General features: G+C 46.3%; 1 protein-coding gene across 1 annotated transcript; it reads left to right on the forward strand.

Annotated features, from left to right (window-relative positions):
• Window positions 1-1,371: 1,371 nt before the first annotated feature.
• Window positions 1,372-26,817, forward strand: LOC144819852 (nicotinamide N-methyltransferase-like). The gene is made up of 3 exons (XM_078677584.1): window positions 1,372-1,525; window positions 6,107-6,314; window positions 26,029-26,817. The coding sequence occupies exons 1-3, from the start codon at window positions 1,372-1,374 to the stop codon at window positions 26,465-26,467; spliced, it is 801 nt and encodes a 266-aa protein (XP_078533710.1). The 3' UTR covers window positions 26,468-26,817.
• Window positions 26,818-27,496: the final 679 nt, after the last annotated feature.

The following is a 27,496-nucleotide window of genomic DNA, read 5'->3' on the forward strand; positions in this document are numbered from 1 at the left end:
GCCGAGGTTATCTAGAGTCACCAAAGTGGTAGAACTAGCCATGATCGGTTTTGTTCTGATAAATGCACACATCCCTGGTGGTTAGCGTTTGTAAGCATGTATTAGCTCTAGAATTGTAATAGTTATCATCGTATCAGATGGAGCAATCAAAGGAATCATAACTGATTTAATAAGTCGTTCTCATTTTCACTGTTCTTAATCCAGCATTGTTTAATCTTTGAAACAAGTAAATGCTACTGGCAGGATCAACCAGGGAGCGGACCCTGTTGTAGGAGGAGATGTGTGCCTGTACCAGACCAAGCTTCACATCCCTTGGCAGCCTGTATGAATGTGGAGGCAATGTTACCTGCTAGAGCTGTGTGGACAGAGTGATCCTGCGTGCAAAGGTGGTGCTGTCTGCTCTGTGATGATGGAATGGAGCGGCAAGTCCAAATCAAGGAGCAGCCTGGCTGAAATGGGGACACCACATGGAACAATCATTTAAAGCTGCTACAGAAATAAATTGGATGGAGAAAGGGCAACGGTGTAGCACACTGGGCTTGTGCTCCTATGCATGCATAAAGCATGACAGTGGGTGACAATCAATCTCCTGAAGTCCAGACTGGGCTTCAAGCTGCTAATGAGCCCCTTGTGAACATTAGGGCAGCTCAGCTATCTGGTCACATCATTCACTCCTATTCAGTGCAGCAACAGATGACTGGGCCCACAGGAAGGCAATCTGGTCTGACCATGCCTTCTGTACAGCAATCGGAGTGGCGCTGAGGCCCGGCCAGGTGCAATCACCTCCCACAGAGCCTCTATCTGTCCCTCACTCAAAACTTTTCACCGCAGTGAAACAGGGGAGTCACCCCAAGTGTGTAAAATCCTTCCTGGTCTCTCTGACCCATCGTGGTCTGGTGGCTGCTTTCCAGTTCCTCGGGCCTCTCATGTTACCCGTCGGAGCTCTGACCCTGGACCCAATCAGGGCTTTTCACCCGGCCTGTGGGACTCTGCCCTGGGCTCTTTGCGACACAGCGGGTTTCAGATTGGAAGCCAGCGCCAGGGTCTTGCGGATTTGATATTTTGTTTATTTATTTTAAATACAAAACTTCAGCAGTTACATTAGTGTGGCAATAGCTTAAAACACCCCTCAGTATAGTCTTGCATACCCCTAAGTTCCAGGCTGGACTGTTTACCATGTTTCTCATTAGACAGATCCATAAACCTGTTAGTTGTTTCAAGGATGGTGTGTTGGGAGAGGAATGTTAATTAGCTGTTGCTTGACTTGCTTGTCAACCTGCGGGACCAGTTGGTCAGCTACACGAGGAGTATATATTATAAATGTAGTGAGGCACAGGTCTTAGAACTCAGCGCACAACGAAAAGTAGTAGAATGGAGTCTACGGACAGAAGCACGAAAAACCTTCACGATGAGTTTGACCCAGAAGACTATTTGAAAGCCTTCTATCCTTTTGATCCTAAGGTACCTTTGCAAGAGGACAGTTTGAAAAAGATGCTAATAAAGCTGCACGGTATATTCTCTTCAGGTAAGATGCTTTTACCAACTTTGAAATGTAAACCCATGTTCACAAACTGATACATTTTTGCTGTCATTTCTTGCCAACATTAAAGGAAATAACAATGCAGTGGTCGTATCATGGAGAGCTGCACTCCAAATATTACAGACTGCACTAGTCAATAATAGCGAGCACAGTTTGCCTGTCTCTGTTGCCGACTTATGCTGTCTAAAGATCTAAATTATATGTATGAACTTCAGACACCTGAAATGCAGTAAAATATGCTTGTACATATGCATGTTCTGAGCCAGCGCAGGACTTCATGATATGGCCCCATGATGGTTTTGTGTGAAATATTTCCAAATCGTCAGTCAAAGAAATACTATAGCCCCCTTCCGGAGGCTATATCTTTTGTTATGTATGCTCCTCCATACCATTGTCTCAAATGGAGCTTCAAAATTTCCAATACCCTAGCATCAGTTTAAGATAATGTAAAAGTTGAACAGATTTATCAACACTTTACATCGCTGTTATGTCACAAAAAACTGCAGAAAGTGGTGCAAAGTCTTGATAAAGCATATACTTCATTTTGCCATTTATTTACTTTAGGATACCTTTCCAGCAGCAAAAACTTTTGCACTAGGAAGTTGTCCTTTAGGTAAGACAAATATAAATGTGTGCTCCTTTGCACTATTATGTATCGAGGGGTTATCCAATGGGGTTTACTAGCGTGTTCCAACGCTAACATCTATTTTGCTTCCTTGAAACGAGCTAAAAAGGAGACATTTTTAATTTCTCTAAATATTCACTTTCTGTACGTGAAGTGTGAAAAAAAAGTCTAAGCATAGTGTTTTATGAGGGAAGGGAATCCTTCCAGTACAAAACGTATACTAGACATCACACAGACAGTCATGCAACATAATTCACAGATGTGTGTGTGGGACCAGGCAGCCTTTAAGAGCATTAGTCCAGGGGAAGACAGATACAGTATTTAAAAAATATGACTGCGATGCTCTCTCCCTTTCTCGTAAGCAATCCAGCACAGCTACTTTGGTGTCACAAGTACAATATGCTAGTATGGAACCTGTAACTGTTATATGAGATCGATACAAGTTAGAAAGGTCAGGAGTTAGCTCTGTGATACAAAAGCTTTCCCTAAAGGGACACATCTGATAAATGTTGTTTTGACCGTGCCCTATGCAGTATTAGTTGTTCGGTAGACTGTGAACAACAAATGTGGGCTTTGTGAATATCAAATTGACCTAAAAGACACAAACTGAAAGGAAAACGCTACGAGGCTGGGGTGAAATAGGAGGGTGTTAAATACGGCTACGAAAACATGAAGGTAAATATGCCCGAAACAACTCACCCACATAGCTACCCCTTGACCATTGTGACAAAAGAATGGAATGGTATGGACTTATAAAAGTCTTACTGAAAGCGCACTTCATGTACTTCTAGCCTTCTATAACAACGAAAGGACAGCAAATTGAAGGTGCAACTATTAAGGCAACTATTATAAGCAATAACAGAACATTTAGTTAGATCAAGGACTGAATGGTACATAGTATTTGACTCCTGTGGTCAGTGCTTAATTTGAGCCAGTGGTTGGTGGTATGTGCACTACAACTGCCTTTTCACTAATGGGACCAATTCAAAGAGGGGTAATTTCACAATAAAGAGTTTGAAATTTCGGGGCCAATTCACAAATGCATTTTGTGTCCTTGAAGGAGTACTACTGTAGTACTACTTCACATGCTTATAAATGTCTTTATGTATTGATCCATATAGGCAGAATTCTCAAACACAAGTGTGAAGGTCTCTGCACATATAGGTATATATTCTTGATGTAAATGTGGGAGGAGCAAAGGAGAGTTGTAGGAAAATGGGCAATATCTACTATGAAATGGGAGAAGTAAAGGAGAAATAAGGAGGAGCTCTGGAAGTAGCACTTGCATCTTCCCCTATAGTACTACCGGCAAAACAGGCTCAACTCTACTCCAACCAAGTCTTGGAGTAAAAGCACTCACCCTACAGTGGCAATCACAAGTACCATAGTGCTCCCTCACAGAGATCAGTGGAGGCAGGGAATAAGCTTCTCAACATGTCAAAGTCACTTGCGAACAGGCAACAGGTGGCAAGTGAATTCTATTCCATTGCCCCCTTTCACTTGGGTACTGGGTGCAATCAATTGAACCCATCTGGCACTTCAGCCATTCTGCCAGAGGAGACACCATTTCCGCGAAAGACACTACAGGCACTTCATCAATGTGTAATCTGTGCGCTTGCTTGACAATTTGTGGCTGGGTACTTCAGTGGCACACTTCTAATTGATTAGGTTTGGGTAGCTCACTCTGGAACAGCATGTATCCCAGGGGTATGGATTGACAAATCTATTCACTCAAAACTTCACCCCATCATGCAAGCCGATGTCAATTGTTTGCAACAATGTGAGATTTAAACAAATATGACATGTTTTTCTTGCAGGTAATGCCGTGTATGCCCTTACCCCTTAATGCCTGACCCCCTTTTGACGTTCAACCGCTCAAACTAAATACGGCACACACCTGTGTGCAAGCCATCAAGGAACACACTTTTCTCATCCCTAAGTTCTACTTCAGATATTTTGAGGATAAAGAGGGTGCTCCAGTATTCCCAGAAGAAGCATGCAAGATCATTCTACCTGTTGCATGTTACACAACATTATCATTCAGTAGGCTTAAAGTAAATCTTACCCTTGAACTGCAGCTCAATCTAGAATCCAGAGGTAAGCCACAGAACAGAGGTCAGGGTCTGCAGGTGTCTTCTAGTGGCCTCACATTTCACTTGAGCTGCTGGTTTTGTTGCTGCATCACAGTGATTCACCAGTGTTAAATCAGTGACTAAAGGTGGACTATGCCACCATCTACATATGTCATCCTGTGCTGGTAGTTCAGGCTCGACTGTTTCGTTAGCACCATGGCAAAGGCTGATTTGCACATGGCTGGCTCCTGATTGACTTGGCACAGTGGGAAAATGGATGGACTGGATTCCTGACCAGAGTAATTCCCAGTAAATGAGATTAATTCAAGCATTCCAACATCTTGTTTATATTTTGATTCATGCTATGCCCTAATTGCGATGGGTAGGCCCAGACGTGGTTCCAATGGTCAATTTACATGCGACTCAAGCTGCACCCTACTGATGTGTCCCAAGTAGGCTGAGAACGATCTGGGATTGCTTATGTTCTAGTTCTGAGGGGACCCACTCTGGCAGAGTGGTTCAGGCTGAGCTGTTCCTACTCCGGGATCCCTGACTGAAACAGGGTCATGGCTGACTTGCATTTGGTTGGTTCCTTTCTGAGTTGGGTCGGTTGGGATAAAAACAATGGACCAGATTATGGCTCATGGTAATTGCCAGCGGTTGTGATAAGTAAAAAACCCAGCCATCACAATGTTGTTATCATCAGTGCTATCCCCTTAGTAGAAGGGGTTTGCCCAGAGATGATCCGGTGCTCACTGTGCCATAGGATTCAAGTTGCACCCTAAATGAGTGTTTTCATTAAATAATATATTAGTGTTGGTCTGTTTCAATTGGGAATGTTTTTTCAACATCTATGCTTTTTTGTATGTCAATCTGGAACCTCATTCAAAATAGGAACTCTATTGTTTGCAATGTTTTTTTATGTTGTTCTGCTCTGTATCCTGATGAATGAGGCCCAACTTGATGTTGATCCCCTGAAACATGAGTTGACATTTTTTAAATTGGTCTTCTGAAATTAAAAGACAGGCATGGCTGTTGGCTGTCCCTTGCAGGTCACTAACCCTGTCTTTGCAGCTGATCACAGGGAGTTGCAATTTTGCGAACTGCTTAGTGAATATTACGGCGGTTCGTTGTCCAATTCTCTGTGATTCCTTATTTTGCAAACTGACCTTTAAGTACATAGGTTGATTGGTAGAATAAATTGCTTGTCAGAAAATAAACGCGGAACAATTTGCGACACATTTTTTAACCAGCATATTAGTAAATTTAGCCCTGTGTTCAGCAAAAGCTGAGATTGTTAAAATGTTAACGGTGTGAGCACCTGTTGTTTTCCAAAAAACGTTTACACTTACCTTGCCGCATTTAAAACAGTAAATGTAAATTGACCGACTTTCTTCCAGGATGGGCCAATGAAAACTGAGTTAATCTTCATCACAAGAACACACAGTGAATGTCCAGTTATCATGCCTTGGCCCAGCGGTGTATTCTCTCATGCTACTGAATACTCTACAATGTCCACATTTGTCCTAACATTGCATAATGAACTCCCTTGAAAAACGTGTTTTTAGAGTATTCGTTTCTTCTGTAGCCTTTTGCTATCGTAGTATATTAACTTTAAGTTAGTCAGCAGGTCCATGTTATTGGCTGGAGGTGTTTGAGTGCTATCAATTCCCTTTACACGCTGCCAGTCTTTAGTGCACAATGTTGATCCATCACAGAATCACCTATTGTAGTTTTCTTTCGCAAATTGTACAAACCGGCACATTTGTAAAATAAAAATCTAAACTTGTGCAGATGGTATATTCAAATGTCCCACAGGAGTAACTTGACTCAAGTTATGCTGATCTATCTTATTACTCTTTCTACAAGGACGTGTGAAAGGAAATCTTCTGCTAGATATAGGCTGCGGACCAACCATCTATCAGCATTTATCTTCTTGCGAGGCCTTCACAGAGATCATCGTATCAGACTACTGTACATCTAATCTCCGCTACTTTGAGAGAACCCTGAACAATGAACCAGGAATTAAAGACTGGACTCCATTCTTCAAGTATGTCTGCGAACTAGAAGGCAACAGGTACGAGCTAAATAATACTGATTTATTTATGTTTTAATGTCTCTATTTGTTTATGTATTCATTTAGTACTTGTATCTATCACTCAAGCGCCTCTATGTTCTCACTTTACAGTGCAACCATAAGAAGTGTCTTTCAAATGGAAGAACAGAGTTTGAAGGCACTTTCTATGGCTGCTGAACAAGTATACTTCAATGAATAGAAGATGAAATGAGCAGAAGTGAATGTGAGAGAAGGAAATACGTTCGAATGGCTAATTCAGTAGGTTCAAGGAAGGAGCATGGCTTGGTAATTCAATAGGCAAATAGAAGGGGTAGCTCCCTCCCGCACACTAAAAAAATTGGATATATGGATCAGAGTTCAGTGTCACATGGACAAACAGGGGTCAGCAACTATAGCTTAGAGTGGGCTTGATTGTGGTTGAAGATGGAAAAGGAGCAGGAAGGAAATAAAATAAGCCGAGTTTTTGAAACTATTAAATCCTGTAAAGGCCTGGGTAAAATTTAAATTACACAGGAGTAATTAACGTAATTAAGGAAATTAGTTCACATGTTTCACCATTCTCTGTCCTTCCCCATCCCTGGCCCACATTCTGCCAGTACAGTGGATAGTGCACATTTCATTGGAGATTGCTCTAGCAGGAGGCCGTGTTCCATTCATTCCCCATGACCTCCAGTTACTCACCCAACTAAAGATATACTTGAAGTACCAGCCTTCCTTCTCATTTGGCCTTCTTATCTGAGGACCCTGGCTGAGTATGACAACCACCTACCCCAGTATTACGTTTTAATGCCTATAGTAACAGGAGGACATTGAAGTCACTGCAGTTTGGACATTACTCCCTATCCGTAGTACTACAGGGAATACCTTCTTAGCTAACATCTTACCTGTATGAATTACTGATGTCGTCGTCATAAAGCATGACTCCTACCAATGGCCTAGTGGTAGTATACCTAAATACGATTGGATTACGCACAATAAAAGGAAGCAAACACTCACATAGCTTAAATCTCTCTCTCCAGACAAAGTCCTCTTTCAATAAACCCACTTTAGATCTGTAGAAACCCAAAAATTACAAAGAGACTGGGTGGGGACAATATATTTCTCCTGTAAACCTCCCTCCTGTACTATCCTTGACAAAAAAAAAAGGATTTAGTAGAAAAAGCAAAGTTGCAATAGCTATCTGCAAGGGTCTCCGTATCCGGTTAACACAGTCCCGGTTGGACCCTGACGTTCATTAAATTTTCATAAACCTCCAGGTACATCATCAAACCCTGACTGTAGGATCTGTACATGCCCCAACTGGAAACAAAATCCCATTCTTTAAGTAGATAACCAGAATGCTCTTTTCTCTTCCCCATAATAAGTTCTTAGTGTGAGTGATTGGAACCTAGTGCCCGGTCCCTATTTGGACAAAGCTCAACATAAAACAATACCCCACCCCAAGGACTGGCACCCTTTATGAGACCTGATACAGGATTTTTCCTTTAAAGACATATGGTGACTATAACATCCTGTGGAGAGAGTACATCTTCACTTCCTGCATCCATGGCACTCATATGTGTATCAACTTTTACTTGGTATCTCTTACTCTTTTACCCAAAGTTATGCATGGTGACATTGTACGCCACAGTATATCTGACCACAACATTATCACAACGTGTATTGATCCACCCACTGGAACTTGGCGACTCAATGTATGTTATTACAAACTATGATAAGAAGCGTCTCCAGTCCCACTTAGCCTCATACCTGACAACCAATGAAGTCACTGTCTCTTCAACACAAATATTGTGGACAGTTGGGAAGACCAGTGTCAGGGGAAGCCTGACTAGGGACTCAGCCCAGCAGAGGAAAAACACTGACCAAAAGCAAATTCTCCGTGAAGGACAAAAGCAAAACCTTACAAACGCACATGAGCAACACACCACACCACACCTCAGACACTTCAGTTCCTTCTGCAAGCAAAATATGACCATAACGCCATACTGACATCAGAGGTGGAAAAAGCATTATTTCACTTCTGCAAACATCTCTATGAGAGGAGGGGAACCGGACAATTCTTAGCCCAACAGCTCAGGGAAAGAGTGGCACAACGCGCCATCCCAGTAATGCTCAGTAGCCATGGTGTCCTCGTGATGCACTCGATCTGCATACTAGAGAAATTTCACAAGTTCTATCAGTCATTATACAGAGCATACTGACTCTTGAGAGAAAGAGAACTGGCTCATCTCACATGTTTATCTGCATACTCTGCCTCCAGACCTAGCCCAAACTCTTAAGATGGAAATTACAGCCAATGAAATAGCCGAAGCCATCAATGCCCTACCTACGGTGCCATGCCTGGATGACTACCCCACTGAATACTACATAATGGAATGGCACAGCATGTTTTGAGTGTTGGAGAAGGAGGGTTTCCTTACCAAACTCAAATGGCTATATTTAAATAGCAGTAGTATGCCAGGTTTTTTTGTCTCAGACTATTACTATTAGTCGAGGAACCAGACAGGCTGCTCCCTGTGTCTCTTCCGTTTCATACTGGCATTGGAACCGCTAGCAGCAGTGATGGAGAACTTCATATTAGGGGAGCACAAACTCCAGGAGGAGAGCAAAAGGCTCTCTGCTGTGCCAGGGATATATTAGTCATGTTCTCAAACTCACGCAGATGAACCCTGGCATTGACAGCTTGAATATCAGACCACTCTATATTCTCTTGTTATTGCGTAAATTTAGATAAGTGTGAGGTGCTTCCTCTCACCCCATGTACAACTCAAGACTCTCTTAGAGACTCCCCAATCAGCTGTCTCTCTCACAACCTTTAATACTGAGGAATCCACATAAACAGGGGGCTTCAGAACAAAATGCAAGACAACTTTGGTCCCATTCTTGACAGAATACAGATGGATATCACTCAGTGGTTCGCAAACTAATTTGTCTCCTTGGGAAAAAGTACAAACGATAAAGATAAATATTATGCCCCACCTGAATTGTGTATTTGCAATGCTCCTGCTTCGTATACTGGCTACTCTACAAAAACAGTCACAACTTTGGAAAACATACTTATGGCATGGCAGGAAGCCTGTCCTTAAACTGAACGTGGCCACTTAACATGAGGCTCTTCGACTGCCTTATGTGGAATCATGTTGGCTAGCCTCGCACTAGCACAAATACAGTTTCACACTCATACATCTCTTGACACCACCTTCTCGGTAGTGATAGAAAATGCGATTGGGGGAAAAAACAAAGGTTTAGGCATGGTGTACACCAAGGGTCAGTGAAAGACTGAGCAAATAAACCCAATACCATATTCTACAGCATATGCATAGTCAACAAGAGTTCATTGATATACTAATTGTAATATGTTGATGTGCTGATCTAATTTGTATTTGTATTGTTTATAGTCGTTATGATTCTACAAGGTAATGATATTTGACAGTAATATATGCATGAACATTTGAACTATGTTGATAAAATGCATCACCAATTCTTTTTATGTCACAAAGAAAACTGTTAACAGAATGCAGGACACTTTCAATATATTAGATGTCTAAAAGGATGCATCAATATTTTTACAACAGAATATGGCATTAATATTGCATATTTGTATACTTGATAAGGGAGCCTCAGTCAGAACATCTATCCAGAATGTTTTCACATTGTCAACACTTTCTCTTTAACACTTCAAGGCAAAGACCACAGATGTTTGCAGAATGCTTCAACAATAGATCTCATGACATACGTTTCACCATGGAGAGAAGGAAACAACATATCAATTATCTGGACTTAAAAATTCTCATTGAGGATGATAAAATGGTTATGAGCCTACATACCAAGTCTACAGACCACACAACCCTTTTACATTTTCAAAGCTTTCATCCACATACAGTGAGGGAGAACCTTGCATATGGGGGAGTGTGCTACACATCAAGATTATTTTGACAACGTATACAACTTACCCTAAAATTCTAGTTAGAAAGGCCTTCAAAGGTGCATGGTTCTGCTCCCAGAGAAACTCTTTAAACTGCTAAAGAGCGGTTACATATATTACATTTATTACATTTGGCATGTGTCATTATAGTTAGTCCAGTTGGAAACTGGATTCGCAGCACCAAAAAGAAGCTTTGGAATTTTCTGGATCCATTAGTAATAGATGAATCCTTGTTCTCCTTTAAGGAAACCAAAGAGAATCACAGTTCAGAGCAGATGTAGCACAGAAAAAACAACTCTAAGAGCACTTAGGAATCTTCCAGAGGTAGTAGGACACTACATGTATGCTGATTGCTCTGTTTGTCTGCTTACATGTATGTGATTGCTCTGTTTGTCTGTTTACTTCTAATACTAAAGAAATCACTATTAAGGAGAGTAAACACTAAAAATATTTTCCACCTGCGGCAGTGAAAGCAGAATATAAGTCCCACATAAACTGCAGTATGATGACAGCCTTCCCGGTCAGTCACTTCAAAAACATGGGTCACACTGCAACTGATCTCAGATAGACCATCTTTGCTAAAATTGAAAACGACAACTCTAGTCCCTTAAGTCCAGGCTCACACTGTGAGCAGCAGTTTGATCACCTTAGATACAATATTTAATTTCATGCCTGTGTCAGTAATTACCCCAACATGGTCAATATATTATATGGAGACTACACTGTGCTATTGGAAATATGTTTGACATTTTGCACAAACACTATAATAGTTCGACACATTGACCGTTCTATGATTGGACGTTCGGCACATTGGCTGTTCTGTGACTGGACATCTGTATAATGTCCTGTTTTCAAAAATTGTACTTATTTTCATTATTGAGCCTATGTAAATTGAGCCTTTGTGTGGGTGTAAGGTCATCATGGTACTAGAACCATGATGACCTTACACTCGCACAAAGTCTTACATTTGTTTCAGTTATGGTACAGGCCTCCTTTCTCATATATTTTCTTTGGCCCCGCGAAGGCCAAAGTTTTGCAAAGTCCATATGGGCAGTTTTCTATCCAGCAGCCAGTTTACGTTTAGCCTTCTTGAGCATTCCTGCCCCATGACATTTTTTTTTATTGCAACTGTGATGCTCCGCTACCCCCTAGAGCCACTGTGCATCTGTTTTAGTCAATTTACAAGTCTTTCTAATGTATTATATTTTATTGTATTTTATTGGAACATCTAGTGTTCATGCCCTTAGAATGTCCATATAGCCTGTGCAATGGCCGATATGGCAGATCCATTTAGTACGATCTTCACCTGGTTGATTAGTTGCACACCCTTACCTGCCCCCAGAGGCACCCTAAGTCAGCTAAGTCAAGGTTCCGGCCTCTACCATTGATTCCTTTCATGCACTTCTTGACTGGCCCCTTAGAGTTGACTGAATCCTTGCACCTATGGCAGATCCATTAAGTTGAACCCATGACCTAGGTGTATTCCTGGTCTTCTACATCCTACAGCATGGTTTGAATTTAAACAGACACAGATGCCCTCCATCTGCCTGTTTGTGTAAAACCCGAGATGTTTGCGTATTTGGATTTTACTATATGGATATTTTCCACTCTTTTGCCAATTTTTTATGTTACTACGTTACGTTTATGGCAAATTTTTGTGTGACTATGGTTTTAATTGAAAGGTCCTGGGGATCATCCCAATGAGGTATACTGAGCGCTGAACAGTTCAACAACACCCGTAAGGGCAACTCGCTCTAAGAAAACAAGGAAATTATTAAGGACTTTTAGTTTGTATTGTTAAGCTGCTGGACGAACAATATTATCTGTGCAAAGTGTGGACCTTGTTTCAACAAATAAGCTTGGATGCTGAGCAGTAGCTTGTTAAAAGATTGCCTCAAGTAGTATTTGGTTTTAAGCTTTCTTTCCATGCATTTTCTAATGAATTTTTATGCAACTTTTCTTCATTTTTGCAAAATATTTGTTTGTTTTTTTAAAAATATTATTTATTTTTCACCATCAGTATTCCATCAGATTTACACAAAGAAAAAAGATGAACGGAAATAATTCTTACATTAAAATTCACAATTAATCTAACCAAGACAGAGCATTACAGAGAGCATAAGTGCAACATTACAGCATGTCATAAACAGTTTTTATACAGTACATATCCATAACCGAAAATTGTGGTCGGGATTGCTCCATCCTAGTTTTCCAGTCTGTGATCTGAGCCCAGATACGTTTCCCCAGTTTCATAGCCTTCCACCCTTTCTTCTCATAAAGGCCTTTTTCCAGGCTGTAAGTGGCTAATAGCTGTGAAACCCAATGTTGAAAAGTGTGGGGGGGGGGTTAAGGATCTTTCCCAGCTGTTGCTACACAAATCCTGGTGACCGCCATGGCAATAAATAAGAACTCCATGTGCGCTATTACAACTCCTTCCTTGCAGATATCTAGAATCCCTAATTCATTAGATAGGTTTACTATAATCTTCAGGGATTGACCCATGAAATGCTCTATTGCCCTTTTCAGTTGATCTAGTTTTGGGCAGGCTGCGAACATATGCACCACATCAGCCTGGGTGCTGCCACACCGTGGACAGCAGGTTCCCGTTCGTCCTCCCCACTGAGCTATTTTAGCTGGAGTATAGTAAAGATTAAAAATTGTTTTAAAATGTTGGGCTTGTAAGTTCGCTACTTTCAATATAGTGCGTCCCAGCTTAAGAGATGTTACCAGCTCATTACCTTTGATACCCAACTTCTCCCACCATTTCTCAGAGTGTTTATTAATATCATCATTTAGCTTTTGGTTTAGCTCAGAATATATCTGGGTGATGGAACAGCCTTCAGGATTTTGCAACCTATCCATTACAACATCTCTGTCAAAAGCTTTTGCTCCCCCACTTTTTTTGATAAGGGCCAATCGTACCTGTAAAAAATTTAAAAACTCCCTACACTCCAAATTAAACTGACATTGTGCCATTTCAAATGTAATTATGCCATCAGAATCTATAATGTCACCAATTGTCTTGACCCCCATCCCGTCCCATCGCCTCAATATATTGTCATGAAACGTCTCTGGCAAAGATGGGTTCCCAAACAAGGGAGTATAGTGATTCATTCTGCCCAATCCCAACCATCTCCTAACGGATGACCAGACTGATACTGCCGCCCCTAAGGTCTTAAATTTCACTTTTTTATAATAGCTGGCCTCATGAAACCTGGGTAGCCAATTGCGAGCTTCACCCTTTAAAAGAAGCTCATAGGGGGGCGTGGCCAAGATGGCGGCTTGAATATACGTGTCTCGAGAGGCTCCCCGGCCCTAAGCCCCATTACCACGTAATTTCCAGCTATCACCCCCCCGTGCCTCAGCCCAAATCCAAGCTCGACCCTCTCTACTGCCTTGGAGAGCTGCCGCTCGGACTCCTCTGGGCGTTTGACCGCCGGTGGCCCCGCTTTCCCGGTCGCCGGGGAGGACGGCGTAATGGCGACGGGGGTCTGAGCTCTTCCACAGCGCGGCTGCACCGCAGAGGCTGCATACACCACGCCGGAGCGCCGTGGCATAACACGCCTGACTGCAGCGAGGCGTACCCAGCGGCTGCGGGAGTTCCCCGGGGACGCGATGCGTCCCGAACCCCCTGGACATAGAGCGCCACGCAGGAGGACCCCTGGCAAATCTAAGCCCCAGCGTGGGCCTACCAGAAGACCGGACTGGTCCGACTCCGGCGGCCCCACGGCGCCCACATCCCGCGCACATCCACCCTGCTCCGCCGAGGGACCGCCGACCGGAGACTTGGGCACCAACGGACACCGACGACCCGCGGCTTCTGCTGTAGCTGGGACCGGTGCACCGGCGAAGAAGGTTAGAGCCCTTCCGCCGCGCGCCGACTTCCCGGTGGCTGCGGGAGTAGACGGGCCTGACAGCCCTGCGGTCGGCCACCCGAGCACGGACGCCCAGAACACGTCACGGCGGAGCGCCTGAGGGCCGGTGATATCCGCCTTCCCAGGCGGCCTCATCAGCAGCGGACCGCCGACCTCGGGCCCCGGCGTGGGCCTCCAGGCGCATACCCGCGCCCTCACCTGGCGGGCCTACGGATCCTCGACCCGTGGGGTGCGCCGGCCTCCGGTCCTGCGCACTCTCGCCGGCCATCCCCCACCTCATCAGTGGCCTCTGGGGGGGGCGCGCCGGGATCGGTGGCTCTGCTCCACGGGTGCCTCGTGTGCCCCAACGGGAGCCCTCTGGACACTCTGGGCCCACGCGCGGGCCTGTCGGGCGGCGGCACAGACTCACCCCACAGCGCCATTCACCAGACGGGGAGCCGTTCACCCGCCCCCACACCTCACCGGAGTCTCCCCCGCACCCCTGATCGCCAGCGGAGAGTCACCACCTGAGGTGAGGCCTGCTCTTCCGGCCCCTCCGGGTACAGCGAACCCCGCCGGACGCCTCCTGCCACTTTACGCCCCGGCGTGGGCCTGCTCGGGGGTCGGAGGGATCTCCAACCGCCACCCCACCCACAGCGGACATCTCACTGGGCGGCGTCGGCCCGCTACCGGAGGAACCCCGGAGCCCCCCCATCCCCTGATTTCCCGGCGGAGGGATACACTGACGTCGTGAGGAGCGACACAGCAGTACACCCCCGCATTGGAAGCGACCCCTTGGACGAGGGGCATCAGGTGAGCGGCTCCCTGCGACCTGGACTACCGCTTGCTTCCCCCCCCTGGGTCTCTGCACTCTATGCTGGGTGTCCCTCGACAGCTGAGGTCGGTGTCATAGCCCGGCTGGACATTGCCCTGGGCCCCCGCTAACCGGAGCCGTCGGTCCAGGCCTCCTCCCTGCTGCCTGCTGACCGCTGTCCACCGGATCCCCCGCTTGGTCCAGTAGTGGACACCTCCGCGACCTTCGGCTGCTCCAGGGGTACTGCTCTTCAGCCTGGCGCCTAAGCACTCTTCCTAGATCCACGTTGCTCTTCCTCACTCAGGCATAACCTTGCCCAACGAGGCGCAGTGGCCCCAGCCTGACTGGCCTGGTCGCCTCTACCCCCACCACCTCACTGGCCACGACGCACCCTGAGCGCCACCCTTGCGGCGCCACACGAGAGACTCTTCCTCTGGCCGCCCCCACGGCACCCCGCGGAGCCTCTTCTTGGGTCGCCGCTCCTCGCCTCTTCACGGGTCCCGGCGCCAGCTCTGGTTCGTCCACTACCCTTCACGGTTCATTTCCTTGCTGGGCGATCACTCGACGACCTCCGACGACGCCCGCCAGCTGGCCCACCACCCTGCTCTGGACACAATGACGCACTCTAGTCGCAAAGGGACCCGGAACGTGGTGGAACTTATGCATAAAGCAGCGTCGAAAGGTGACAAGACCCAACCACAGCCGTCCCCGAAACCCCCCGCGAGCCCTCAGCCACAGGATGAAGACTCCGCTCCGATTACAAAAGCCTTCCTGGCCTCCCTCTTCAACACACTGCGTGAAGATTTCCAAACTCTAAAACAGGACATGGCCGGGGAACAGCGCGAACTCCGTCGCGACATTGACGGCCTGGGTGAGCGAGTTGCCTCTTTGGAGGAGGCTGATCGGTCCCGCAGCGAGGAGGTGGAGAGACTTCAGCAGGAAATCCTGCGACTTCAGGATCAACAGGTGGACTTACAGTCGCACTCTGAGGACTTGGAGAACCGCTCCAGGCGGAATAACATAAGGGTCAGGGGTGTCCCGTTGAAAGCTGAAAAGGACAGTGTGACCACCTACCTGCAGGACCTATTCAGGCACATCCTAGGGGAGTCGGACGACTTCGACGTCCGAATCGACAGGGCGCACAGGGTGGGCATGGCACGCAGGGCGCCAGCACCACCTCCGGACATCCTAGCATTCCTGCCGGACTTCCCCCTGAAGGAACGCATCCTTAGAGAGGCCAGGAAAGCACAACCCATCAAATTTCGCGATGACCCTATGGCCCTTTTTCAGGATCTCTCTAATATCACCCTACTGAAGCGCAAATCCTTCAGACCTGCGACGAACTTCCTGAGAGATGCCGGGATACCCTACTCCTGGGGCCACCCGTTCCGTCTGATCTTTAAGTGGAACGGATCCCTTCACCAGCTTAGATCACTCCGCGACACCTGCTCCCTACTTGGGATCGACATGCCGGACAGCTCAACCTCCAGGGACGCCTCTCCGTCCCGGTCGCAAGGAGACCCACCTCGCCCTGCAACTGACGGCTGGCAGACGGTCCGCAGGAGGAGAACGCCGAGAACCATCCCAAAGCCAGACCCGATCACGGCCGCCCAGGAACGAGAGGCTGCAATTCAGGAAGTGGCAGATAACACAGCACCCGACCTGTAGAATACTGCCCTTGTGAACCTTGACTAGCTTGGGGGTGTTCTCTCATTCGCACATGGCTTAACTGGGGTCTGGGCCGGGGAGCCGCCAATTGGGCTGCAACCACGGTACCCCTTTCTTTGACATTCTACGGACCTGTGCCCTGCACGACTAGGCCCGAGACTTTTCCTGGTTTCTGTTGGGGGGGATGTTCTGGGAGGGGGTGGGGAAGTTGGGGATGGGGGGCTCTGCATTTGAGGGGAGTTGGGGAGGTCCACTCTGTTGGGGTTAGGGTGGCCACGGGGGGAGGGAAATGTTGGGGGGGACCAGTACGCCATGGGGGGTGGGGACCAGTACGCCATGGGATCTTTACACACACCAGAGTTTGCCCACGTTCTCCACCGCTGCGCAGCGTCTTGCAAAACTGAACCCGTTCGCCCCTGTGTGCCCCAGTGATGGCTGACACGCTCAAAATCCTGTCCCTTAATGTCAAGGGACTCAATAACCCGATTAAGCGCAGGGCTATCGTCTCCTACCTGGAGAACTCTGAGGCCGACGTCTGCCTTCTGCAAGAAACCCACCTCTTGGCTAAGGATTGGCACCGGCTGCGCTCCCGCGCTTTCCCACAGCAACTCTTCTCCTCTCTCACGTCCAAGAAAGCTGGGGTGGCTCTGCTCATATCACGGCGCTTCAAAGGCAAGGTAGGGGCTAAAATAGGGGAAATTAAGGGACGCCTTCTAGCCCACGCCTTCCAGATAGGCAACACCACCTATGCGATAGGCTCCATCTATTCCCCCAATACAGGTCAGGAATCCTTCTTGCTTTCCGCAATCTCAGAAACGCTTCAAACACCTCACACCTACATGATACTAGGGGGGGACCTTAACCTCGTCATGGATACAGTCAAGGATAGATCGGGGCACCGTTACGGAGACACAGGGGCGATCTCGCAGAAAGGCACTACTTGGCTGCATGATAGGGACATCTCGGACCTTTGGAGGCACGCACACCCACTTACAACGCAGTACACATTCTACTCACACGTACACCACACCTTCGCACGCATAGACCACTTCATGGGCTCATCGACCCTCATTCCCCACATCGCCACAGTGTCAATTGTCCCGGCTGCCCTCTCCGACCATCAAGCTGTGGAGCTGACGCTTAACGTGCCCTGCACTCCGGGGTCGTGGAGGCTTAACGAAACCCTCTTACAAAAACCGGCGGTCACCCGCCAACTTCATAAATGCATCTCAGACTACCTGGCCACCAATGACACCCCTGATGTGTCGATGTCGTCCTTATGGGGAGCTTTGAAAGCTGTCGTTAGAGGGGAGCTGATAGCGATATCAGCTGCAGACGCCAAACTTCGCAAAGAAAAGAGGAGCGACCTCTCCGACAAAGTCGCGGAGTTGGAGAGAGTTCACAGCCGCACTGGCGCCCCGAGAATTTGGCGCCAACTTAAGGCCACCCGAGTTCAGTTGGCTAGCCTCGATACCGACAGAGCAGAATTTGCTGCTCTTCGCCTCCGCCACACGTACTACGTGGGGGGCAACCGCACTGGCCGGCTCCTGGCCAGCGCCTTGAAAGCCAAACTCCAACGCTCCAAAATCACGACGCTGCTAGACGACGCCGGCGATGCAGTTACTGAGGACGCACAGATTGCCTCGACCTTTTGCTCCTACTATGCCTCTCTGTATAGCACAGATAAGGCGTCACCGACAGCCATTGATGCTTACTTGCAATCGGCCAACATTACGCCGTTATGTTCAGCGAGCGTGGAAACCCTTGATGCCCCCATTCGCCCCGACGAGATCCTCGCTGCCATTGCACGCCTCCGTCCGCTTAAATCCCCGGGCCCTGACGGCTTCTCATCGGGCTTTTATAAGTCCTTCGGCCATGTCTTGGCGCCTATTCTCGCCAGGCTCTTTAATTCCTTTGAAGGGCCAAGCTCCATCCCGCCCGATATGCTTGCAGCCGACATTGTGGTCTTGCCTAAACCGGGCAAACCCCCAACGCACTGCTCCGCATTCCGCCCCATCTCCTTACTCAATCTAGATCTGAAGCTGTTTACGGGGGTACTGGCGGCTCGCCTGGGCCCCTGCCTCCCGGGCATCCTCGAACCGGACCAATCGGGCTTTGTCCCGAACCGCCAGTGCAGTGACAATACCAAACGACTCCTGCACCTCGTGGACAAAGCTCATTTTCAGGTTTCCGACTCTGCCCTATTAGCCATCGATGCAGAGAAGGCTTTCGACCGTGTCGACTGGACCTACATGCAGGCTGTGCTGCAACGCTACCGCCTGGGCGACCGATTCCAGGCCTGGATCGCGAGCTGCTACCATCGTCCCTTGGCGCGTGTCCGGCTGGGTGGCCTCAAGTCCGACCCCTTCGAGATACAGAGGGGAACCCGCCAGGGTTGTCCCCTCTCACCACTCCTATTTGCTCTATACGTGGAGCCCTTGGCACAGAAGATCCGCGATAATCCCCACATTTTAGGTATGTCTTTCAGCGGCGAACCCCACGCGGTGGGACTATACGCAGACGACATTATCGCCGCGTTGGACCGTCCATCTAGCTCCATACCAGCGTTTTTGGCGGAGCTGGAACGATTCGGCGCGGTGTCGGGTTTCAAGGTCAACCAGGGGAAATCCCTGATATTGCCCCTTGGCAGCCATGCTCTTTCCAACAGCCCGCCGGCCACCTTCGGTTGCCAACTGCGGTCCACCACTCGACTGCCTTACCTGGGGATTACCCTGACCTCCTCCACGGTCTCGACGGTTACTCACAACTACTCTACCTTATCATCCCAGATCCGGGCTGACCTCGCGCGTTGGTCAAAGCAACCCCTCTCCTTACTTGGGAGGATCGCAGCGGTAAAGATGTCGGTCCTACCCAAAATACTATACATCTTTCAGACCCTCCCGGTGTCGCCGCCAATGGGAATGCTGGCTGACCTCCAACATGATCTTCACCAATTTGTGTGGGAGAGGAAACGCGCCAGGCTACATCGACGAGTAGCGCACAGGACTGTGGACGAGGGCGGCCTCGGGATCCCAAACTTGCTGCAGTACTTCCAGGCCTCGCAAATTCGATATCTAGTGGAGTGGTACCGGCCCCAATCAGAGAAGAGATGGCACTTCCAGGACAGGGCCATGGCACAGACCTCCCTGTGGAAGATACCGTTTCTTGCTCGCCGACACAGGCCACGTTATCTCCTCCGTTCCCCTATTACTCGGACCACTATGGCGACCTGGGACATGGTGGCGGTCAAACGGGGCCTCACGACCTTCCCGTCCCCACTTACTCCACTCTTTGACAACCCCGCATTCCCACCCGGCACGGACACTCGAGCTTTCTTGCAATGGCGTGACACACCGTGCCGATCAGCTGGGCACCTCTTTGATACGGAGGGGTTCCTCTCTCTCGCCGACATCTCGCGAGACTATGGAGTGGATAACCCTCACATGTATCAATATTTCCAAATCCGCCACTGGCTCTTGAGCCCGGACGTTGCCCCCCTGGTTGGCCGGCAAATGACGCCGTTCGAACGCTGGCTCGTGTCCAAAGATTCAGATAAACATCTTATCTCAGACCTCTATCGGATGCTCTCCCCTGCTGCCGACCCTGCTAAAACCGCTGGGCAGCGGCGATGGGAAACGGAATTTGGAAGACCTCTTTCCACAATAGAATGGAACCACATATATTACAGGGCCGCCCACACTACCCACAACACCAAAGCCAGGGGATCGGCGATAAAATTGGCTATCTACTGGCACCTTACCCCAGCGAGACTCAATCAAGGCAACCCGACCCGTAGCGCACTGTGTTGGAGAGGATGTGGCAGCCGGGGAACACTGACTCACCTCCTGTGGGACTGTCCCGCCTTGCAGGAGTACTGGAAGGTCGTCCTGGACGATATTGACTCCACGTTCGACACTGAGATCCCACGTTTCCCAGCATATACACTCCTAGGCCTTCCCAATGCACTTACATTCCCCCTAAGATCAGCTCGCGGCAAACAGATGGGCATCGCCATGCAGGCGGCATCGCAACACATCCTGTCGCTATGGGGCTCTACTATCCCACCCACCCACACGGGCTGGCTACACAAGCTGTGGTTCACGTTGGGCATAGAACGGATCCAGGCAACACTAACACATACCACTGACGCATTCCGCACCACTTGGCAGCCGCTCCTGATGTTACTCTCCAGGGAATTCCACGAAATCACCTGCCCGAAGTACCTTCGTATCCTACGACTTACAGACTGCATGATGGACCGAACACAAACAGAGGCACCTTGATATATTTAGACTAGTTATACCTCACAAGACTTCTATGGAAGACTGGCGTACTGGTGGGGTGGGGGGGTGTTGAATTGGGGTGTTAGGGGGGGAGGCGGGTTCTTAAGGCTGGCTTGTTTACCTGTTGCCCCAACTGGGGGCGTCTTTCGACTTCCGGGCACTGCCTTTACATTTGATCATGCTCGTCCTGCTCACCTAACGCTTATTGAGAGAAGACGTGTCTGTCTGTCTCGCTTGCCTAACTTGCCTGTTGATTGTCCTTCGCAATGCCATGCCTTTTCTTTTTCTCTCTGTTCTAAAACTCAATAAACATACTTTGAAATTAAAAGAAGCTCATATACATCTGGCACTGTTTCGTCCTCCCTCCAGTTATCGATCACAGTTCCCCCCTGGCAATCCACGCATGTACTGTAGTAGTGCGGCCCAATAATATAATTTTAGATCGGGGATTGCCCGACCTCATCTCTCCCTAGGGAGAGTCATGAGCTTGAAATCTCTTCTCGTTTTCCCTTGACCCCTTATAAATCTGTTGATCATTCTCTCCATTTCCTGAAACCAGCTATTATCAAATTTCAAAGGTATGGTTCTAAATAAATATAAAACCTTAGGAAGGAATAACATTTTAATAATAGTGCATCTTCCCACAATTGTTAGGTGCAGCTTAATCATCTAATCGAGATCCCTCCTTGACGTCTAAATTATGGGTGAAAGATTTGTTTCGACAACCTTTGTTAAATCTGATGAAATTACAACCCCTAAATAGGTAGCTGATTCGGTCACGCGTGAGTCTATCAGATTAGTTTTCTCATTGATAACAATCGGAGTCTTCCCCCTGTTAAGACTATGGCCGGAGACGGCCCCAAAGGGATCTGCTTCATGTTTGATTTCAACCAATGCCTCAGCGGGGTTAGCGGTCGTAATGGCCAGATCACCCGCGTATCCCAGGATCTTTGTTTCGAATACGTTAAGTTGTATTGGAACAATGCCTCTATTTGATTCTATTTTCCTAATAAATGGGTCAATATAAAAAGCGAAGAGGAGGGGTGAACACGGGCACCCCTGCCTGGTTCCTCGTTTAATGTCTATTATATTATAAATATATAGGCAAAATAAATTGTAGCTATTGCAAGAACAGTTCTGAGAAAGAATCATTGTTTATAATTTAAGAGTATGATTAATTCACAACTCAACTTCATACTCCGGAGTTGTCCCTGATGCATTGTAGCTAGATTGCAACTGCCATGTTACTATTCAATGATTTGGATTTATTCCCAGAAAAGTAGGTTTGCTCAGTTATCATTGAACTACAAGCATTGCATGTGCCAACCACTCCTCTCGCACTGAAAGTATGTGCACATGGTAGAACAGGATGCAACAACACATGCTTCACAAAGGCATCAGCTCCCACTCCATTCCAATGCATCAGACTGCACTTCAGACCAAAGCACAGGAAAGATCTTAAACCAATCATACCAGATACCGGTGCATATCTTGACAGCACATATATCCGCATTGTCAACATCCGCTAACACTGGTGGAGATTCAGGTTAGGACCACTCCAGAGTGATAAGATTGGCAAAACTAGGATGCATTTGTGCGCTTTTGAGTGAGTACTGACCCATTTCCATCAATCCCTCGTGCGACCTGCTTCTTCTTCCTGTAAAAGGTCAATCACTCAGAAACATGTGTCCAGGAGTTCACAGCAATATAACACTGATTGCTCCAAAAGAGGGTGAAAACTTTCCTAATAGATGTTTATAGAATGTATTGTGAGCTGCATTTACCAGAATGTTTTGGAGAGCTTTTGCTGAGATGCCACCAGAGTCCTATCTCCTTCACTACACAATGCATGAATTCCAGATGCCATATTTCCTATTGCCAAGATACACCAAAAATAATTGGCATTCATCATCTGTCAAACAAGTGTTAGTCCATGTATCTGAAAAGCACAGTTCATGGCCTCCTACCCTGCACTGTCTGTCCACATAGTTACACCAAACATGGGCTAAAGCTTTTGAGTACAGGCCATGTTTAAGTGCATGTGTACAATACAAACAGGAATAGACTTATAAAGACCTTGCGCCAGCTCAAGTGACTGAAAGTGGCAAACATTTTTGAAAGGGAGTTCACTTTCCAGCGCAAAAGATATTTGCACTGGAAAAGTGGCCTTTTTCGCTGTGCAAATACTAGCTGGGGTTGCTTTGCTCCAATTTGCGTCACTGGGGTATTACATGGTTGTAACTTGGGTGAATTTTCTGAAGCACCCATAGAGTGTGACACAAAGCAAAATCTACCAAGATAGGCAGACCCCGCTTTGCGTGAAAAATAAATTTCTCCTTGATTAAAGAGTAATACTTTAATTTTTCCAAACATTCCGCACATTGCATATGTGATGCGCTACAGCACAATACAATGTATGGAAAGTTTTAGAATGTATATGGGCATAGGAGTTTGTCCTGGAAGCCTAAGCTTTCAGTACAAATCCTATTCTAGACAGGTTGCACATGCCTCTGAACCTTGGGGCAAGGGTGGTGGCTTGCACCAACGCGGCCTAAAAGAGTGACAGTGCAGTGGAGGACAGAAGCAGAAGCCTTTTTGAATAAAGTTGTCTCTGGGCGGATTTCTTCCCCTTGTTCAATGCAGCAAAGGAGCTTTGTTTGCTGCTCTGCTTTACGTGAAATTTTAAGAAACCTGTCCAGAGTGCCTAATCTATAACTAAGCAATGTGTATATTAACCTATCACACACGTCCCTCTACTTTGACAGTAGAACATGTTGTTTGCATGGGCCTGGTGAACACAATACCTGTCCTACAGCATATGCTCGTGTTTGCTCATGATCATAAACTATTTACGTATCTGTGACACACCTAGAACATTTCACAGTCACACCCAAAACCTGTGAACTGTGTTTAGACATATACTTAATTGAGTGCACCTCTCTGACACTTGAAATACGACCCTCAGAAATCAGTGTCAGGATGTGTGTATGACTGAAATACACCAGGCATGCGTGCAGTGCATAATTTGAGCAGGGGCTTTCAGGTGCTCAGCACCTGCACTTCTTTCACAGGGCCAGGGCTACAATTTCTGACCCTGCAGGTGGTGGTCTCAATATTAATTGTTCAAATTCAAAATAAAAAGAATAACATACATTGCATGTTGACTGGCTGCTAAATGTTCATAGACAGGCCAGCATACGCCTGTCCAGGCAGGCATGATTGTGTATGAGTGATGATGTCAACTCGCCGATCACAAATCCAAGAAGTCATCGACAAATTATGTCTTGCATTCTATTCCCCGAGTCTGCTGCACCCTGCCACTGCCTAAGCCTAAGCCTCCCATTGGATAATTGTAGCTGGGGGCTACCTCAAGACAGAGTTGAGGCAAGGAAGCTGCGAGAGCGCATTTGGACCTTGGGAGTGAGGGCTCTTGAGGAAGAATAAACAAAGGTAAGTGTGGACTTTCCACTTGCAGTGTAGCCAGAGTAGCATATCCTGCAGTCCTGCATTGCTGCTATCCTCAACGTGCTCAATGCGGCTGTGGCCCAATACAACTTTTGTGCGCCATGGCGTTACCTGTAGAATCTGTGCGCTGCACCCCAGTATGGTAACTGTTGAGCGTGCGTGAGTCCAGTAGGCACCACAGCCATACTGACTGGCATTGGCAGCATTACGGCTGGGGACAATGCCTGTGCTGTAGAAGGCAGGGTCACATCAAGCTGAGCAGTGGATGCCACTCCCGTCGCCATCCCTGGACCTATTAGTTACAGGCAGCACTAGTAGTGACATCACATGCTGTGCTCGAGCAGCTACCTGTTCTGCAAATAACCCAGTTATACTGCACTGATTAATATATGCAAAAAAAGCATTTTCATTTGGTGTACATTTTGTTTTTGCACTCGGTGTAGGTAAGAAAGTAAAATACATGTCATTGTCCTCTTCTTTAGGAAAGACAACAGGAAAACACAGAGTTCAAAATAGCAGGGACATGTACAGGCTGACGACAGGGGTCCCAGGCAGCAGCAGTGTTATAGATGAGAGAGAGAGCAGGAGTAAAGAGGAGAAAGAAACAACAGGAGAGGTGAGAGCTAAGACAGAGCTAAGTAGAAGAAAAGGAGAGCATATCAGATACAAAGAGAAAGCAGCCATGATGTGAAGAAGAGAGCATTAAGAAGAGAGAAGATAGAATGAAAGGATGTAGAGGACAGGACAGAGGAAGAAAAGCAGACAAATGATAAAACGGAGACACAGCTAATCACTGCTAGAAGAGTGATCGTAAAGAGCCAAGATCGAGGGGAGAGAGCGCAGAGCATGATAGAAGTGAATAGGAAAAAGGGCAGGGGTAGAATGAAGAGAGGGCAAATCAGAAATGCAGGGAATAAGTTAACACACCAGGTGTGATAAAGATGATAGAAAACAATTAGAGAAGTGAGAAGATAGACTCTTAGAGCAAAGACGTAGGGGACAGACACAGATCAAGGTTAGAAGATAAAGACTGAGGCAATTAGAGTATTGAAAGTGGGGCTCACTGGAGGAAGAAGTGAGCTGTGGCCTCCTTGGCAAAACTTTCAGCACCTGCACTTCTTTTTTTACAAATTAAGCACTGCATGCGTGTTTAGAGCACAGCCATAGTCAATAGGGTTTGTGCATTTCCAATTTTCAAAATCCCCTGAGTATCTCTTACCTTTACTCTGTGTCTTTCTTTCTTGCTTTCTTTATTTCTTTCTTTCTTTCGTTCTTTCTTCCTTTCTCATATAGTATTCATACCACATAGACACACACACAGTCTCTTTCGGTCTATGAGAGCCACAGTGATGACACTGGGCAGGGAAGATGGATGTCTGTCAGTCATGGGAACTAGACGGGTTATTTTGTGAGGTGCCAGGGTTTTAGGGCAGTGAAGCAATTCTGTTAACATATGTGATACTATCAGTCATTTTACCAAAGATGTCCTTTGTGATTTCAAGTGAATGTCATGTTTAAGTCTTGACCAATGATTATACTTCACAGTAACATAGTTACTTTTCCTGCTAAACGGTAGTCTTAGCTAATCCTCAATTCAAGCTGTGTTTTTTAATGAAAATGAATATTAACAAAATCATGGGAGAGAACTAAACATGTTTTTTTCTTCTTATGTTTTTTGAAAAGTCCTTTTTCATTTCCTCCGCAGTGGCAAGCTTGATGAGAAACGAAAGAAACTAAGAAGTGTAATCAAAGAAGGATTGAAATGCGACATCACTAAACACAACCCATTCGATCCAGTTGTGGTGCCACAGGCTGATTGCGTGATCAGTTTTGAGTGTTTGTCATGTGCAAGCAAAGATGTGGAGAGCTTCCGGCAGAGTGTAAAAAATATCTCTTCACTTTTGAAAATAGGCGGGTATCTATTATTAGAAGAGAGTTTAGGATTAACAAAATACTTGTGCTGCGGCACATGGATCCCAGTACTGAATTTGAGTGATCAATTGATTAGAGAAATTGTAACCGATTCCGGCTTTTTAATCGAGGAAGATGAGTTGTTTTCATTAGATAATGATGAATTTGAACGTGAACGCTGCAACTATAATGCTGTTTTATTTTTATTAGCCCGAAAAGACAGAGATATCTAATTTAAGGGGATGACAGAGAAGGACAGAGGACTAGGATCCCTGTTACATAAACAGCAGATACATTTGCAACAATCTGAGTCTTCTTTTTTCTTTTATCCATTGTTTTGTTGGTGTTAAATTGTTAGTAGAGTGGGTAGTTTTGCTCCATCCTTTTATAATGATAAGGCTACATATATATGTGTACTTTTGACTTCATGTACTCTAAAATGTAATCAGACTCAAAAATACGTGGTGCACTGGTATAGAAAGTGCGACAATAGAGTGTTCTAATGAGTGTGTGCCCATTAACTGTTTTCCTTTGAGGAACAGCTGTAACGTCAACAACATTTCATCTACAGGCAAAGATCTTACTGGAGTTGTGCTAAAAAGCATTTAATGCAGGGCATTTTCGAAAGGTTAGAAAAGAATGAACTTCAAGGAGAGTCAGTGTTGTACTTATAACACGGTCAGTCCTTGTTCTGATTAATAAAAGTGTATATATATAATATATATATATATATATATATATATATATATATATATATATATATATATATATATATATATATTATTCCAGTTTTCCCCGAGGGGAAGAGTATCTCCACGCACTCCCGGATATTAGTTAAATTATAAAGTCATATAACCAAGATAGTAGTTCAGTCTTCGATTTATTTCAGCAAGCCAGCAGCACCTGACGCGTTTCGGTCTCTACGGAGACCTTGATCACAGGAAAACATTTCTACATTTTTTTGGTTAGTTTAAATAAAGTGAAAAAATTGCAAACATCCTCCATTGCGTTACATCACTTCCTGTTGATAGCACAGGAATTCTGGGACATGTAGTTTTTCAACTTTTTTCATTATCAAAGCAAATTATTAACTTTTGGTGACTGAGTTAGAAACAGTAATATTTTTATACTTCTCAAAATCATATTGATCATATTTAACCCTCTAGTGGGATTTCCAACACCATTGTCATCACGTAATTAACTTGTGATTTCAACTAAGTTTTCCAACTCATATTCACTCATGCAACCCTCTGGTGGGTATT

The sequence above is a fragment of the Lissotriton helveticus genome, chromosome 2_1, assembly GCF_964261635.1.
Source record: "Lissotriton helveticus chromosome 2_1, aLisHel1.1, whole genome shotgun sequence".
Lineage (NCBI taxonomy): Eukaryota > Metazoa > Chordata > Amphibia > Caudata > Salamandridae > Lissotriton > Lissotriton helveticus.

Coding starts and splice junctions, on each gene's coding strand:
- LOC144819852 (XM_078677584.1), top strand. CDS start 1,372: ATGGAGTCTACGGACAGAAGCACGAAAAACCTTCACGATGAGTTTGAC. Junction 1,526..6,106: donor GCACGGTATATTCTCTTCAG/GTAAGATGCTTT, acceptor TCTTTCTACAAG/GACGTGTGAAAGGAAATCTT. Junction 6,315..26,028: donor TGCGAACTAGAAGGCAACAG/GTACGAGCTAAA, acceptor TTTCCTCCGCAG/TGGCAAGCTTGATGAGAAAC.